General features: G+C 41.2%; 1 protein-coding gene across 2 annotated transcripts in view; it reads right to left on the reverse strand.

Annotated features, from left to right (window-relative positions):
* Window positions 1–18,935, reverse strand: part of COL8A1 (collagen type VIII alpha 1 chain) — a 133,847-nt gene that overhangs the window by 29,759 nt on the left and 85,153 nt on the right. For both annotated transcript variants that reach the window (XM_063448826.1, XM_063448818.1), the window contains exon 4: window positions 5,277–5,556. In XM_063448826.1, coding sequence (XP_063304896.1) covers window positions 5,277–5,553 — 277 coding nt within the window. In that variant the 5' untranslated portion in view covers window positions 5,554–5,556. The remainder of the gene's footprint in view (window positions 1–5,276; window positions 5,557–18,935) is intronic.

The following is an 18,935-nucleotide window of genomic DNA, read 5'->3' on the forward strand; positions in this document are numbered from 1 at the left end:
ACCCATGCAATTGGGTAGCGCTAAACTCACTGAGGCAGAGAGACAACACAGACGTAACGAGGGGTTATGTATGTATTGTGGCAAGAAGGGACATCTAAGATCGTCATGCCCGGTTCGGCCGGAAAACTTGCACACCTAAGGCACGTACGGGGACCGACCTTAGGTGTGATGTATATGTCCCCTAAATTGACTAAGAACCGTTTCCTTGTCAAAGTAACCTTATCTTTCAAGAACACTACTGTTCAGTGTGAGGCTATGATTGACTCTGGGGCAGCGGAGAATTTCCTAGACAAAGAATTCTCTGCAAAACATCTCCTGCCCTTAAGACATAAAGAGAAACCTATAGCAGTCGAGGCCATTGATGGAAGGCCTCTTACCCAGCCTTTCATCACACACGAAACTCTGCCAATCACTGTTTCAGTGGGTATTCTCCACTCTGAAGAAATGACCTTTCAAATTATATCTTCACCTACAGTTCCGATAATACTCGGTTTCCCTTGGCTCCTGAAACACAATCCACATTTGGATTGGATTGAAGGAGAGATTGTGAGTTGGGGTGAGAGATGCAAAGGTGTTTGCTTTAAGCAAATCCCACAACCTATTGGCACCATTAATGTTCCTGTTACACCTCCCTTGACCACACAAATTCCACAGCAGTATATGGATTTGAAAGAGGTATTTAACAAGGTCCAGTCAGAAGGGTTACCTCCTCATAGACCTTATGACTGTACTATAAACTTATTACCAGGGACTATGCCTCCCAAGGGAGGAGTCTATGCCTTGTCCCCCCAGGAAAATCTTTGTTTGGAGGAATATATTAAGGATGCTCTCAGAAAGGGTCATATCCGTAGGTCCTCCTCACCAGCCGGGGCTGGATTCTTCTTTGTCTCTAAAAAAGAAGGAGACCTACGCCCTTGTATTGATTATAGGGGTTTGAATAGGATTACCATAAAAAATGCCTACCCTATTCCCCTTATATCAGAGCTATTCGACAGATTAAAGGGAGCTCGAGTCTTTACCAAGCTCGATCTCCGTAGTGCCTACAATCTAGTCAGAATTAAGGACGGTCACGAATGGAAGACCGCATTTAACACCAGAATGGGACATTACGAATACCTGGTTATGCCGTTTGGATTATGTAACGCTCCAGCGGTATTCCAGGATTTTATCAACGATGTCCTAAGAGAGTACCTTCACATGTTCGTTCTAGTGTATTTGGACGACATTCTCATCTATTCCCCAGACCTAGAGACACATCACGAACATGTGAGAATTGTACTGAAAACCCTGTTACAGAACGGCCTTTACTGTAAACTGGAGAAATGCCAGTTTGACCAAACGGAGATACAATTCCTTGGATACGTTATATCTCCGTCTGGTTTCCAAATGGATCCTCGTAAACTGGAGGCAGTCTTACAGTGGCCATTACCCAAGGGCCTTAAAGCTACTCAACGCTTTATAGGTTTTGCGAATTACTACCGCAAATTCATAAGGGGATTTTCCTCCGTGATTTCCCCTATAACCAATTTAACAAAAAAAGGAGCAAATTGTATATCTTGGCCCAAAGAAGCAAGAGAGGCATTTGAACGATTAAAATCTTTATTTTCCTCAGCACCTGTCCTGACCCATCCTGATCCATCCAAACCATTTATCCTAGAGGTGGATGCATCAGAGACAGGAGTTGGAGCCATTCTGTCTCAAAGAGAGAGTCCTGATACGCCTTTACATCCCTGTGGATTTTACTCTCGCAAACTCACACCTGCAGAGAGGAATTACGACATAGGGAATAGGGAACTTTTGGCCATTGTACTTGCCCTTAAGGAATGGAGGCATCTCTTGGAAGGTTCCAAAGAGCCACTTTTGATCTTTACTGATCATAAGAATTTGGCTTATATTGGGGACGCTAAGAGACTGTCCTCTCGTCAGGCTAGGTGGTCATTGTTCCTCTCCCGATTCAATTTCGTAATTACATACAGACCTGGTACTAAAAACACCAAGGCAGATGCTCTTTCTCGGCAGTTTGAGACAGATGAAGTTCCGGAACAGGTGATATATCCTATTGTACCTCCTGAATGCCTCATTGCCACTACAGTTTCCGAAGTGTCTTCTCCACTCTTCTGTGCCATAATAGCAGATCAAACTCAGGCACCTGTGGGAAAACCTCCGGACAAACTGTATGTGTCACCTCAGTTTCAAAAGAAGGTACTAGATTTGTTCCATGACAGCCTCACAGCGGGCCATCCTGGAGTCCATAAAACTCTCTCTGCCATCTCCAGGAGATTTTGGTGGCCTGCTCTTAGAAACGATGTCAAAGATTATGTTGGGGCATGTCAAATATGTGCTGTTTCTAAAGTTCCTCCCAGGTCACCTCCTGGACTATTACAACCACTGCCCATACCTAGTGCTCCATGGACCCACTTGGCCATGGATTTCATTGTGGATCTACCCAGTTCAAACGGGTTTAATACAGTCCTTATGGTCATTGATAGATTCACGAAGATGGCACATTTCGTCCCACTTAAAAAATTACCATCTGCTCAAGATCTAGTTCAAATATTCTTGAGAGAGATCTTTCGGTTGCACGGTGTACCCAAAAGCATAGTATCTGACAGAGGTACCCAGTTTGTTTCTAGGTTTTGGCGTTCCTTTTGCAAACAATTGGGCGTCGAACTCTCCTTTTCGTCAGCATATCACCCTCAAACAAATGGAGCAGCAGAGAGGGCGAATCAGTCTTTAGAAGCCTATTTACGTTGCTTTATAAATGCCAATCAATCTAACTGGTACGAGCTCTTACCCATGGCTGAGTTCGCCAGAAACAACGCCACTCATGAATCTTCTAATCACAGTCCATTCTTTGTTAATCAGGGTTATCACCCCACTGTTTTTCCTTCTGCATTCTCAGACACAGAAATCCCCGCTTTGAACACCCGTTTAGATTCGATTCATGATACTTGGGATTCCGTCCATTCAGCTCTGCAAAAAGCCTCATTACGAGCGAAGGTCCAAGCTGACAAGAAACGGGGCGCTAATCCTGTCTATATTCCAGGTGACAGGGTGTGGCTCTCCACAAGACATATCAAGCTTAAGGTCCCATCCATGAAATTTGCCCCTCGGTATATTGGTCCCTTTCGAGTTACCCAACGTATTAATCCAGTGACCTATACTTTGGCACTACCGGCTCATATGAGAATAGCGAATACTTTCCATGTGTCTCTGCTCAAGCCCCTTACTTGCAATCGCTACACAAGGGTATCCACTCCTCCTCCGCCCTTGGTAGTGGGTGATCAAGAGGAATACGAAGTCCGTTCTATCATGGACTCCAAATTATCCAGAGGTGTCTTGTCCTATCTCGTTGACTGGAAGGGTTATGGTCCCGAGGAACGTTGTTGGGTTCCTGCTGACCGGGTCCATGCGCCCCGTCTTATCCGGTCATTTCACAACCGCTTTCCTCTTAAGCCGGGTCCTTCCCGCTCGGTGCGCGGTCTTCGAGTGGGGGGTACTGTTGCGGTCACCGGCCCGCCGAGCCTCACGGTCGTGCCCGACCGGCACGACCGCTCCGACTACACGAGCTTACCTGCTCGTCGGCGAGCCGGGAACCGCGCGTGTAGTTCTTCCGGGCATCACGCCCGAATCCAATATGGCGCCGACCACGTGGTCGCGTCTAAGGATAGCCCCGCCCCCGAGAATTATACTAACGTGTGCGTGACGTCACGACGTCAACGCACACGCACGTTCTGGGGTCAGAGGTCGCCCTCTGACCAATCATAGCTTAGAGAGGGGTATTTAAACCCCTAATTCACCCTAGTACTTTGCCATGTCGTGGTTTCAGTTTCCTGGTTTCCTGAGAGTGCTGATTCTGTGTTTCTGATTTCCTGGTATCCTGATCCTTGGCGTTTCCCTGGTTATTCTGATCTCTGGTTTCCCTGACTTGGCTTGTTTTATCGGTATTGAGTATTTTCTGGCTTCCTTGACCTCGGCTTTCCCTTTGACCATTCTCTGTCTCTAGCGTATTAGTCCGGCCATTCTAAGGTCCGGTTTACGCTCTATCCTATTATTTTCCTTTTCTTACTTATGTATATGTTTACATAAGTTCTGCGTGCTGGACCACATTACTAGTTGTGACACATACTTTTTATTTGAATTTTAATTGTGTTTATTTTTTATCTTTATTAAACAAGCACTTCTTTGTGTGTTTTTTACCAAACAAGTGGATCCAGTCTTCAGTGTTGCCCAGGTTCTAAAGGGAGCTGTCACCCTATATTTGACGCAAAAATCATACACTCAGAGCCAGTTTGGAAGGCTCTGAGCCAGGTGAGCATATTCTGTAATTTTTACAATTTTGCTCTGCACTTACAGATCTCACTTAGAGTGTATATCCCTTTGTGTCTCCTTTTTCTACAATACATATTGGAAGCATAACCTCTGAGAAGATCCAAAGGGGGGGTGTATGTTACCCTAAAACATACTTGCTGAAGAGTTTAGAGCCTATTTCTAAAAAGGCTCATAAGCATGTGAGTTTGTTATTTTACAGTTAATTCTACTCACTGGTTATAACAACTCTGCACTATACAGTCTTTATTTGTTTTTTTACATGTGTATATATATGTGACCTGTTTGAACTACCCAACTAACTTGAATAGGGTGAGTTTATTTGATTATATAGCGCTGCACTACTGTCTCACGGAGTGGCAGAGGGTTCTTTCACTCTCTATCCTCTCTGTGTGTTTTTATTTTATGTTATCAGTGGGTGTTACACTTGCTGTAAGTCAAACCTCTCCTGCATACCTTTGTTTAGGAAGCATAGACTTGCTTCCTATAACAGGATAAAAGTCCCCAACACTTAATGTTAGCTTTGTGTTAATAAAACCTATCTGTTCTCTCTCTCCGTTCTTAGATTGCCTGTACAAATCTGCTGCAGTAAATCTTTCTGGTTCTTTCTCTCAGTGCTGCTGCTGCTCTCACACAGTCCTCCCTACTTGCATGCAACACTTTTCCTGAGGCTGAACTCACTGACAGGAGGGAGAAAGAGCTTATTTTTTAAACTCTGCTTGCACCGTGTATAGATGAAATTTGATTCTCTATAATTTAAGTTTTAGTTGTTTTTGTCACGACGGGTATCCTGGAATGCATTTGTTACTTTAAGAGTAGTATAGAAATACTATTGTAAGCTAAATAAATGTGTGTTTATGTTTTGGTGTCTATGTATGTCCATTACAAATGATTTTGTACACATAGTAAAACATGAAATCAGTTGTTTAGCATTTAGTGCCTTTTACCTTTGTTGTCTTTTCTTGGCATTAATTCTTTGCCATATTTCGGCATCTGTGGCATCTCTTTTCCATAATACGGCATATGTGCTTTTTCTTTTCCAAGATGTCCCATCGGTGGACCCTCTTTCCCAATTGGCATGTGATGTATTGGCTGTCCATGGGGTTGATACTGAGGCATCTGCGGTGGAAGCTGCTTCATTCCATAGTAGGCACCACCTCTGGTTGACTGGACCAGACCGAGGAGCAGAACCGATAATACCAGAAGATGCTGTGAAAATGCCATCACCTATAATAACAAGAATGAGTGGATATGAGATGTCAGAAAATCCTTGAAAAAATATTCAATGTGCTGGATAAATCGATAATTAACAGCTGAACTTTATTACCGTATATACTCGAGAATAAGTCGACCCGAATATAAGTCGAGACCCCTAATTTTACCCCAAAAAACTGGGAAAACGTATTGACTCGAATATAAGACTAGGGTGGGAAATACAGCAGCTACTGGTAAATTTCTAAATAAAATTATATCCCCAAAAAATTACATTAATTGAATATTTATTTAAAGTGTGTGTATATATTGAATGCAGTGTGTGTATATAATGCAGTGTGTTTGTATGAATGTGGTGTGTGTGTGTGTGTGTGTGTATGAGTGCAGTGTGCGTGTGTGTATGAATGCAGTGTGTGTATGAATGCAGTGTGTGTATGTATATAATGCAGTATGTGTATGAATGCAGTGTGTGTGTGTATGAATGCAGTGTGTGAGCTGCGAGGAGTGTTGCAATGAGTGGCAATGCTCTGGCCCGGTGGCTCTCGCGAGACTTGCAGTGGAGCTGACAGAACTGGAGGAGAGAGAAGGGAGCTGACAGGAGCTGCAGGGAAGGTAAGTTACCGCTCTCTGCCAGCCCCCAACAGGACCGCCGGGCTTGTAATGAGCCCTGCGGTCCTGGTCTGTATTATGGCAATGTAAGTTGCCATAATACAGACAGTGACTCGAGTATAAGACGAGTGGGGGTTTTTCAGCACAAAAAATGTCTTATTCTCGAGTATATACGGTAATACTGTTTGTCAATAAATAAATCAAACATTTTGTATTATACGTTTGTGGAAGACTATTTAAGAACAGACACTACAGCCATAAGTAGCTATTCTACTGGGCATCTATTTTTTCTCCCAGTTCCATAGTTTATTATACTAATTTTGTCTTAAAGCGACACTATAGTCACTAAAGCAACTTTAGCTTAATGAAGCAGTTTTGATGTATAGATCATGCCTCTGAAGTCTAAGTGCTCAATTCACTGCCATTTAGGAGTGAAATCACGTTTGTTTCTGTTTATGCAGTCCTGGTCACACCTCCCATGGCTGTGACTCACACAGTCTGTGTAAAAAATGGTTTAGTTTTCAATCAGATAGCAACTTACATTACAATTCTGTATTATCAGCTCTCTAAATTGAACTGTAATTACATACAGGAGGCTCCTACAGGGTCTAGCAAGCTATTAACAGAGCAGGAGTTAAGAAATGCTACATTAAACAGAATTTTCAGTAAAGGAAGTATAAAAATTAGATGACTCTTTACAGGAAGTGTTTAGGAAGGCTGTGTAGGTCACATGCAGGGAGTTGTGACTAGGCTGCATAAACAAAGTGATTTAACTCCTAAATGACAGATAATTGAGCAGTGAGACTGCAGGGACCTGATCTATACACCAAAACTGCATCATTAAGCTAAAGTTGTATTGCTGTCTATCAACAGAGACGAAGGTGATCAGTGCTTTAACAAAATACCTGCAAAAAATATTTAAAAAAAAAAAATATGTATCCAAGTGAGCCTCTAGTGCAGAAACTGGATCAGAATAGGCTTGTATAAAAATAAAAGAAAGGAAAAAGAAAAAAAATGAATGAATTGAGACAACTATTATTTATAGCCTAGGGTTCAAACTAAAACCCTTAAGCTAATGCAGCTGGTACTGTGTTTTAAACGAATGCATGGTACATGACTCAGTGATTCACAAAACTTAAACCTCTGACAGAATTACAGCCCTAAAACCCTATTTTGACACCCTTGATTTAGAACTTGCAGAAGCAATGAAAGTAAAGGTAAGTTGTAAATTGTGAACAGTTCTGTAGATTACTCAAAGATGTTCCTTCTGCAGAAAAAAAGTGAACTGTTACTGTAATCTGTATCATGTTTAAAAATAAGCTCTTCAACACCCACTCCCCCCCCCCCACCCCCCCTCCCCACATACTAAGTGTAATGTGTTAAACTTTATAAGAAACCCAGTAAGTGAACCATAACTACCAGAAATCCATGCTGGTCCCATAAAGCACCTCTTGTGGGGTAAGCTCAAAAATGCTACAGAAAGTTAACGTGATCATGATTAGATGTATGACTTCCTGGTTTGGTGAGATCTTAAGCAGAAGCTCTGATTGGCTGAGTGACTTCCTGGTTTGGGGAAAACAAAGGTAAAACCATATGAACCCCCTATAAACCCATCAGAATGAATCACTTAATAACAGAGGAAGGAAAGGCCCCTGCTTTCAAACCTGCTGCATTTTCTATTGGCTATAAAATACTGCTGTACATTATATCATGACTTTCTTGAAGGTTTAGTTCAACTGTTAGTTTTCTACATTTGAAATTTGACAATTAAACAAACATTCCTAGAAACCTTTTATAAAGGAAGTTTATAGGATAAGCTCAACATTTTTTTTACAAAGTTAAGTGAACATCATGACGGGATGAATCACTTCGTGGTTTGGTGAGAGATCACCATATAGGCTGAGATACCTAGAGATTCACATATCATACTAGAAATTCAAATGTGAACATTTTTATTATTTTCACATATATAAATATATAACATTAAAAGTAAGGGGAGGAGTCCACCTGGACTTCTCCCTTTAAGGTCAATTTGGTGTTTGATATAAATGTAATTTGGAGTTACTTTCAGTGATTTTTACTACATTTTGCAATTTCGAGGTGTATTGAAACCTTTGGGAAATGCATCCATCCATACTGGACAAAATATGATAAGCCCTTAAAATTACAGTTACTTTATTATTATTCAGTATCCAAGTTTTAGGCCTAGCTGGCCTTTTATATAAAAGAGGCAAAATGTATATCCTTTTATGCAACATCCAATATAAAACTGTGCCAGATGGTTTCACTTAATAATTGCCAAAACATCTAAGTAAGGAATTATAAAGTTGGAAATTGGAAATTTTTTGTATTTTTTGTATTTCTATTTTAAATGAAACTAAAGTCTATCACATTTACTTTACAGTCAGTTAACAGTAATTCTTAGCAGACATCTGGCCTACATTCATCTGGAACTGTAATGTCTATGTACTGAATTACAATTCCCGAGGGTGTGCTACGAAGGCTCATTAGAATGTTTCATGTTGTTACCATGTTTAAGTTTTCCTTGAAAATTCCATCAAATATCCAAGTCAGTACCAATCATCAAAATATCTAAAGAAGAGAATGTATTCAATTGATTGCAATTTGACTCAACCCCACTATACATTGGTTAATATTCATTAAATATTATTAATATTAACATTCAGTGGGTTGGTTTACATAGTCCTAGAGGATTTAATTTTTTAATTGTGAGCTATAACACACAAAGTCTAGTATTCAAACAATAACATGCTAAGTATTGATTTATAAAATATTTTAGAGAATTGAAATTCCCAGCTTACAAAGACGTAACAGATATGTACAAAGTATACTTATGCACGTTAATGGTAATGCATTGTTAATGTTGAAGTGTGATAGAACAAAGGAAACTCACGACTGTTAATTGCCAAATATGACTAAGTAATCCAATTGCAATGATGTCTGTACACTAACAGCCTCATTATTACAGGGACACTATAGGCACCCAGACCACTTCATCTCATTGAAGTTGTCTGGGTGCAGTGTCCCTGTTCCCTATGAAACATTACAGTTTTAGAGAAACTGAGATCTTTACCTTGCAGTGTTAAGACTGCCTCTAGTGGTTGTCTACCAGACAGCCAAAAGAGGTGCTTCCTCGATTCACACAGAGTTTGACTCCCTTAAACAAGGCTAAAAGTCCTCACGCTTTGCATGAGGAGGTCCAGCATCTTGAAAGTCCCCTTGGGAAAGAATTGTTGTGCATGTGCATTAGGTTCCCGGATTGCCGTAACGTTGTGGGAGGAGGAAGTGGAGTCAGGTAAGTGAGAGGAAAGAATTTTTAACACTTTCATAACTAGAGGAGAAGAATACAGTTATGTATTCCTAACATAGTTAGAACTATAGTGATCCTTTTGGCAGCAAATTGTAGCTTAAAAGCTCCAAGACATGGTCAAGATGTTCAGTTGTATAAAACAAGCATCAGTATGTAAAATATGTAGTGTAAGTTAGTTTGATGGTAGAATGATTGTTGGTGCATGATGTGATGGTTTGAGTATCTCCGAAAATGAGGACTTGCTGAGATTTTCATGCAAAAACATTCAAAAATGATTTGTAAATGAGTGGATGGAAGGCGGAAAATGGTCAGATTGGTTAAAGCTGACAGGAAGGAGAAATACCGATTGATAAAGCCCTTTGTAAAGGGTGAAACGCGTCTCGGAAAAAGGAACCCACGGTGGACACTATTATTAGTATTGTATTTTTAATTTTTTTTATTTTTAGCTTGTTTTAAAGTGTTTGATTTTACTTCAATAAATTGATTCAACTTCAAGTCCGATTTGGGTCCTCCTAAAGCTGCTTCAAAGAAGGGTGGTGTCCTCTATATAGACACCTAAGCATTTTTACCCAGAGCCAGGTCAATAGGCTCTGGAAAAGGTGAGCAAGCATTTGCACTTCATATTATAGTACTCTGTTTACCTTCCTACTACACCAGAAGAGGTTTCCTGTTGTGCCATTTTTGTCTCACTCTCTGAGGAACACAATGTGGCTTAAAGGGTATAGTGCCACCAGACGGCACTCCCGCTGATGAGAATTGAGCCTGTGTTTCATCACAGATTTATGCTATGTAATCAGCCCCGCTTCTTTCTTTTCTATATATGCCTTGATATCGACTGGATTGCACTATCATCCAAGTTCTGCCAAAGACTGATATATTCCCATTTAGGGTAGGTGGTTCATTTTAACCACTTAACACTCCACTCTTGAGGTTAATAACTTATGGGCTTTTTTCCACTTTTTTGTGTGTGCATGTTATTGGTGGGTAAGTGGGATTCCCACTAGAGTGTTGTAGAGGATATCAATTGATAATCACAAATATTTGAAGCGCCTCTATAACACAGATTATTGTATATATTTCAGGAAGGAGAAATTAGCTGAACCAACCAAACTCCCACACTCCACAACTTTAATTGCTAGAACTGGTTATGGGGCTTGGAATGGACCACTAATGCAATATCTTATAAACCAAATGAAAACTATGTAAATTAAATTTAATAAAACAAAACAACAAATGAAACATCTACTTCGTGTGGTTCCTATTTTCGAATCTTTCTTTGGTGATTGATTACTATCACAAAATAAATGAATACTTAAACCATAACTGCCCTAAAACTCTCTGTACAGCACCACACAATGTGGGTGAGGGTTATTATTCAGGACTATGTTGCAAGGGGCCCCTGGCCACATAGGTCTAGTACAGTATTCTCCAACCCAGTCCTCATGCACCACCAACAGTCCAGGTTTTGTCAGTATTTTCATTGGAATAAAACAGGAAAATACATAAATCCCGGACTGTTGGTGGTCCATGAGGACTGGGTTGGAGAACACTGGTCTAGTAGGTGGGTGATTTGTACACTTACATATTGTCACGTCCTGCTCTGTTCTGTGAAGATGTCTGGCAATGGCTTCTGGTATCCAGTACTCTTGTTACAATTCTTGTTTCATTTTTCTTGGTTTTTGGTTTTCTATTCTATGTCTGGTTTTCTTTGTGCTGGGATTTCTGGGTTCATTCCTGTAATCCATCCCTGGGATTCCCAGTCTCCAGGTTTCATTTAAATGTTTGTTTTATGTTGCCACACCCGTTTGTTTTCCATCATTCATTCTGTTTCAGTGTTCCTGCAGGCAGCTCCTCAAGGCTTCTGCCCTTTCTTGCAGGTAAGTGCTATATATGTCTTTTGGTTGTTTTAGCATACATTAGGCAGTGTAGGACCTGCCAGATATGGGGTACATTGGCGTTGTTGGCAGGCTTATGCAATGTATGATCATATAGTGTGACTAAATCCCCATGATTTTCATATGTAGTACTTAGTTATTTCTCCTCTTGTTTTGCCTATGTTATCTTGTCTTGTTTTAGTTTGTATACCCAGTCCATGTACAGTCCTGTACAGTCTTGCCCAAGTTATGTGCATGTTTTCCTCATGTCTTGTGTATATGTTCTGGGTTTAGCTTACTATCCTTCTCTGGTTCTGGGTTCTACTAGTTCTGTCTTGTTTTGATGTTTGGTGCCTATCTCTAGTCTTCCTTGTTTCTTGTACTGGATACAATCTTGCTGCAGAGCCTCCCTATTCAGCTCCTGGGAGGTCTGCTAATTTCCAAGCTCCTAGTTCCTGGTATCCGCTGAAGCTGATTCAGGGTCTTGGTATGTGGCTGCACAAATGCTGGTGCTCAACACCAGGGGGCGTGCGGTTACCCTGCACCAGACCCTGCTAATCCACCTCCACGCTGAAGACTCCCACTTAACAGCAGGCATTATGGGTCCCGGTCCATGCGCCGCCTGGACACTGTGTCTGGGTTCCGGGCACCGGACCGCCACCCTGACATATGGCCATAGGCACAATGGAGTTCGTGGAGTGGACCCTGCAGCTTTCCTGATCTGTTCTGTCTGTATCCTGTCCTGCCTGGATTATGCAGCATTCAGGAGTACCTGTATCTGGACCAGTCTGCTGGAGATGACTTCCTCATTGTTCAGTCTTCTGATTTCTGTTTTGGAGGGGGTCGATCTGCTAAGCAGTTCCGTGGTCTCTGCGGGTGAAATCTTGTTCTGCTTAAGTCCTGTCTGAGAATTCTGCATGCAAGGGATCCTGTGTTTGGACCAGTCTGCTGGAGATGGCTTCCTTATTTTTGTCGTGGAGGAGGCCGATCTGCTGAGCGGTACGGTGGTCGCCTCGGGTGTTCCCTTGTGATGCTTGTTTCCTGTTTCCTGCTCCTTCTCTGGCGGTGATCTCCATTCGATGCTGGTAGTTCCTATGCAGGAGGCCTTTCCGGTGGGAGATCCGTGCCTCTGAGGAAGTCAAGAGGACTTCGTTGCAGGATCCGCTCATCATTCCTGGTCTCTGCCTGGGAGCTGTTTGGAGCGTCTGGAGTTCGCTCCTTAAGAGGGGAGTTATGTCACGTCCTGCTCTGTTCTGTGAAGATGTCTGGCAATGGCTGCTGGTATCCAGTACTCTTGTTACAATTCTTGTTTAGTTTTTCTTGGTTTTTGGTTTTCTATTCTATGTCTGGTTTTCATTATGCTGGGATTTCTGGGTTCATTCCTGTAATCCATCCCTGGGATTCCCAGTCTCCAGGTTTCATTTAAATGTTTGTTTTATGTTGCCACACCCGTTTGTTTTCCATCATTCATTCTGTTTCAGTGTTCCTGCAGGCAGCTCCTCAAGGCTTCTGCCCTTTCTTGCAGGTAAGTGCTATATATGTCTTTTGGTTGTTTTAGCATACATTAGGCAGTGTAAGACCTGACAGATATGGGGTACATTGGCGTTGTTGGCAGGCTTATGCAATGTATGATCATATAGTGTGACTAAATCCCCATGATTTTCATATGTAGTACTTAGTTATTTCTCCTCTTGTTTTGCCTATGTTAACTTGTCTTGTTTTAGTTTGTATACCCAGTCCATGTACAGTCCTGTCTAGTCTTGCCCAAGTTATGTGCATGTTTTCCTCATGTCTTGTGTATATGTTCTGGGTTTAGCTTACTATCCTTCTCTGGTTCTGGGTTCTACTAGTTCTGTCTTGTTTTCATGTTTAGTGCCTATCTCTAGTCTTGCCTTGTTTCTAGTACTGGATACAATCTTGCTGCAGAGTCTCCCTATTCAGCTCCTGGGAGGTCTGCTAATTTCCATGCTCCTAGTTCCTGGTATCCTGGTGGCTGCACAAACGCTGGTGCTCAACACCAGGGGGTGTGCGGTTACCCTGCACCAGACCCTGCTAATCCACCTCCACGCTGAAGACTCCCACTTAACAGCAGGCATTATGGGTCCCGGTCCATGAGCCGCCGCCTGGACACTGTGTCTGGGTTCCGAGCACCGGACCGCCACCCTGACACATATCAGGATTGGACATATCCTAGTTTTGTATTAGAAGTAGAGCTTTCGTGTATTAGGGACAGGTAGCTGTTGATAATGGTGCTTTGCAACTATGTCTTGTAGAATTCTATGGGTGTTTTTTTTTAACGGGTAATATGTATTAATAATTAGAGATATAGTATGTCAATAGATGGGCTAAAATAACTCAAATCTCAGTATGCCAGACAACAGAATTAAATTACAGCAATAGTCTCCTTCCTTACAGCTGCATTTTCATCTTCTCATGATAACTGACTTATTTTCGTGATATGGAGATGTAAATATGACAGAATAAAACATCTCATGTTCTCAAGGTTTTCCTCAATCTATTTCCTCTTCAGTTTATGAGTTTATCCGGACTTCCTAATGAACCACTTGTGGAAACAAAACATGTGTTTGGTTCTTGTAGGTCATATGCCATGTGTGTTACGATTGGTATGAACAAGGCACACTCTACACATGCAACAGTTTAACTCTTTTATGAAATATGAAATATGATCCTAATATGTGAATCAATGAATATTCTCGTCTTATATAATATTTTACTTTTGCTTATTTGACTACACTATGCAACACAACACAAAAAAAAATGGTCCCCTATAAACCTTGCTTTCATTAATAAGTCCTTCCCCTGAACATGTGTTAATAACATTTGCTAAAAGAACTTGGGAATAATTTATAAGAAGGAAGACTATTGAACTTTACTGGTAAAACAAGTTAGCAAGGATTAGATCATAGATAGAAAAACATGTGAATGACATCCATGGAGTCAGTTAATGAAAGTCAAAGACATGCAGAAACCTGGACACCCTGTACAACATTTCATAACTATGTACTGTTGTAACAGCTCCATCTATTGTCCAATCTGCAAAACACACTCATTATGTGATAAAAATGTCCATCATCAAATTATTTTCAGGATTTGGGGATAAACTGGAGAAATTAACTCCATAGATTATTCTCCAGGTCAACCACATGACCAAGGGGTTATAGCCCTTTAATCAAAATTATGAAAATAATAACCGTGGAAGAGTATTTTAAAATATAAGTTTTACTTAGCATATTTACAAGGAAGGCATCTTATTACTAATCAAAAAAGTTTTATAGTCAGAAACAAATCTGCAAATTTTCAAAACAGAGTTTAATATATATATTTATTTATGAACCAAGTAATAACAAATATAATCAAATTTTCACTCCTGTAGTACCTAATAGTTACCAATAAGTGTCATGCTATTACCCACCATCCTTCCTGCATCCAGAACTAATCAGCAATTTAATTCCAAGACTAGCCTAGGGAAAAAAAAAGGTATTTCAGATGGTGCACTACCGAAATATCAGCACTAGGGGACACTGCATCCCAACTGTCCTGCTAGCAGAAAATCGCAGAGTCAATATAAGGTAATAGGCAGTGAAGTAGAGCTTGGCCAAAGACTGAGCTGTTGCTTAGAACTACCTAGCATGAAGTAGAAAGGATGTATTCCCTGTTTGTTTGCCAGCCGTCTTTTATGTATTCCCTGTTTATTTGCCAGCCGTAGAGGTATAGTCATAGTAAGGAGGGAAAAGAAAAATATATAAGTAAGTAATTTACTCAATATGCATTTCACCCGTACTTCAGGAGTGCTGCAAGAAAGGTACAGCATGACCCCGATTGGTAACTATTAGGTACTACAGGAGGTTATGAACATGGGGAGATTTTTACTGACTATAAAACTTTTATGATTAGAAATTACTGGTAGTGATGTCGCGAACATAAAATTTTCCGTTCGCGAATGGCGAACGCAAACTTCTGCAAATGTTCGCGAACGGGCGAACCTGACGAAACGCCATAGACTTCAATAGGCAGGCGAATTTTAAAACCCACAGGGACTCTTTCTGGCCACAATAGTGATGGAAAAGTTGTTTCAAGGGGACTAACACCTGGACTGTGGCATGCTGGAGGGGGATCCATGGCAAAACTCCCATGGAAAATTACATAGTTGATGCAGAGTCTGGTTTTAATCCATAAAGGGCATAAATCACCTAACATTCCTAAATTGTTTGGAATAACGTGCTTTAAAACATCAGGTATGATGTTGTATCGATCAGGTGTAAGGGTTACGCCCGCTTCACAGTGACAGACCAAACTCCCTGTTTAACGCACCGCAAACAACCGCAAACAGTCCATTTGCACAACCACAAACTCCCCATTTGCACAAGGTTGGATACCAAGCTAGCCATGTCCCGTTCCTTGTCCTCACTGATGTCATTGAAGGTCTCTTCCTCCACCCAGCCACGTACAACACCAAGGGTCCCCGAAAGCTGACAACAAGCCCCCTGTATTTTTTTTTTAATGTACACTACTGTTACACCAGAAATGAGTTGCACTGGTGTGACACTGTGCCCTGGCAGGCCCTGAAACGCACACGTGTGAAGGAAACTGACTGCTATTATATTACAGTCAAAAACGTTTTTTGTTTTTTTTAAATGCAAGCTATTGTGACACCAGATATGAGTGGTGGCACTGGGACCACCTTAAAAATATTGGATATCGCTAAAAATCATGATCACTATATACATTCTCTATAAACCTTGACTCTTACTTACCCACACTCAGTCATACCACACACATTTCACCACTACTCTCACTGAATCCCTCTGACTACGGCTAAATTCATCTTCTACATCAGAACACTACTCCTAAGATTGGGTTGTATCCATGTCTCGGGTCTTTAGAATAGGGGCAGCTTCGGTCTCCTTCAACACTGACACTCCAGTCAGTGGCGTACACATGACCCATGGGGCCCCGGTGCGAAAATTGATCCGTGGGCCCCGCCCCCCCTGCGCGGGCCTGGGCAGCAACACATGGCGGCAGGCACCTGGTCGCAGGGCTGCGACTGCGGTATGTACGCCAGTGCATGCAGATGCACACACACTTAAAGGACCACTACAGACACCCAGATCACATCAGTTCAATGAAGTGGTCTGGGTGTCAGGTCCCTCTAGTTTTAACCCTGCAGCTGAAAGCATAGCAGTTTCAGAGAAACTGTTATGTTTCACTGAGGGTTAATCCAGCCTCTAGTGGCTGTCTCACTGACAGCCGCTAGAGGCGCTTCCGCCATTTTAAGACACTGAACGTCCATAGGAAAGCATTGAGTAATGGTTTCCTATGGGCGGTTTGAATGCATGCGCGGCTCTTGCCGTGCATGCGCATTCGGAGCTGAGAGGCGGAGGGATCCCCAGCGCCATGGGAGTCCGGCGCTGGAGAAAGGTAAGTGCTGAAGACACACACACTCTCACGAACAAATGCATACACACTAGCTAACAGACACACACATTTACTGACAGAGACACACTCAGCGGCAGACATACATACACACTCACTTACAAAACATACACTCTCACTGACAAACACACACTCACTAACAGACATCAAACAGACTCACTAACACACACACAAACACACTCAGTAACAGACACACACAGTAACACACTCACTGACACTCACTAGCAGACACACACACTCTAACACAAACACCAACACGCACACTAACACACACACACACTCACACACACTCACACACACACTCACACACACTCACACACACACACACTCACACATGTTTTTTTTTTTTTATTTAATCCCCCCAGCCTCCCTTACTGGCTATGGGAGGATAATGTATAATAAACACAGGTTACTGGCTATGGGGAGATAATGTATAATAAGCACAGGTTACTGGCTATGGAGGGATAATGTATAATAAACACAGGTTACTGGCTATGGGAGGATAATGTATAATAAACACAGGTTACTGGCTATGGGAGGATAATGTATAATAAACACAGGTTACTGGCTATGGGGGGGATAATGTATAATAAACACAGGTTACTGGCTATGGGAGGATAATGTATACTAAACACAGTTTACTGGCTATGGGGAGATAATGTATAATAAACACAGGTTACTGGCTATGGAGGATAATGTATAATAAACACAAACACAAAAAAAAATAAAAAAAAAAAAAGAATGCAGCTTTAGAATTAATCTAAATTGTATGCTGTCTAGGAGGTGGAGGGTCTGGGAGGGAGGGTCTGCTGCTGATTGGAATGTGTCTGCTGACTGTGAGGTACAGGGTCAAAGTTTACTCAATGATGACAAATAGGGGGCGGACTGAACATCGCATATGTTCGCCATCTGTGGCGAACGCAAACACGCTATGTTCGCCAGGAACTATTCGCCAGCGAACCGTTCTGGACATCACTAATTACTAGCCTTAGTTGCCTCCTTTTTAAATATACTAAGTAAAAGTTATATTGTAAAACACACTTTTTTTTTTTTTTCACGGCTATTAGTTTAATCATTGGAAATACCTTTGCTTCCGATCAGTTTAGCATACTGATGGCAGTTCTAGGAGAATCCTTACTATCTATCTTCACTGATACATCTTCCTTTCACTGATCTCCGTCTTTGGACACTGTCACAATGTCCTACCAGTATGACACTCCAAGCATTCAATGTGTCTTATCACATACGTACAGAGATCAGAGTTTCACATATTATCCAGTCTTCAAAATACTCTCATTATATATGGCGACAGATGTCACAGGCCCAACAGAACCTACACTGTTATCCCTTAGTCAAAGAAAATATCTATATATTTATACATATTGTGATAAAGTAAACTATGTCTTTGCTACATTGCCACATGAAGCATGAATCATATTGGAGTAAGGACAGCATAATTATCCTTGGTATCTGAATCCAATGGTCATTGTTAATGGGCGATGAAAATCCAGAGTTAAACTCCATGGACCTGCAGAAAGCACCTCTGGTAGACAGCCACTAGAGGCAGTCTTCACCCTGCAATATAAACATTGCAATTTGTGTAAAAAACTGCAGTTTTGCAATGCATAGTTAAGGGGACAATGTAACTCAATGTGGTGAAGTGGTGTGGGTGCCTATAGTGTCCCTTTAATATGATCACTATCAGTGGATATCACAATTGTGTATATTTATATAATAAACATGTTTAATATAAGATCGTATAAAATGTACATGCCATGGATGTTATCAAAGTGACTGTCAACTAATTGTGTCATAAACATGTTTATTATCAAAAAGGTCATAAGAATCCCCATTTTCTATGTGCAGCTCAGAAAAAAAAAAGATAAGAAAAAACAGTCAATATATTAATTAAAAATACAGATTAACGAACAGGGTATATAACTAATACCGTTTTACACTTTAAAGGCTACTTAAAATCACCTATCTTAGCAAACAAATATGGGGACTCAGTCACACCATATGGCCATATCATGTAACTGTATCTGGTATGGCCATATCATGTAACTGTATCTGGTATGGCCATATCATGTGACTGTATCTGGAATGGCCATATCATATAACTGTAT

This window comes from Pelobates fuscus, chromosome 1 (genome assembly GCF_036172605.1).
Source record: "Pelobates fuscus isolate aPelFus1 chromosome 1, aPelFus1.pri, whole genome shotgun sequence".
Taxonomy (NCBI): Eukaryota; Metazoa; Chordata; class Amphibia; order Anura; family Pelobatidae; genus Pelobates; species Pelobates fuscus.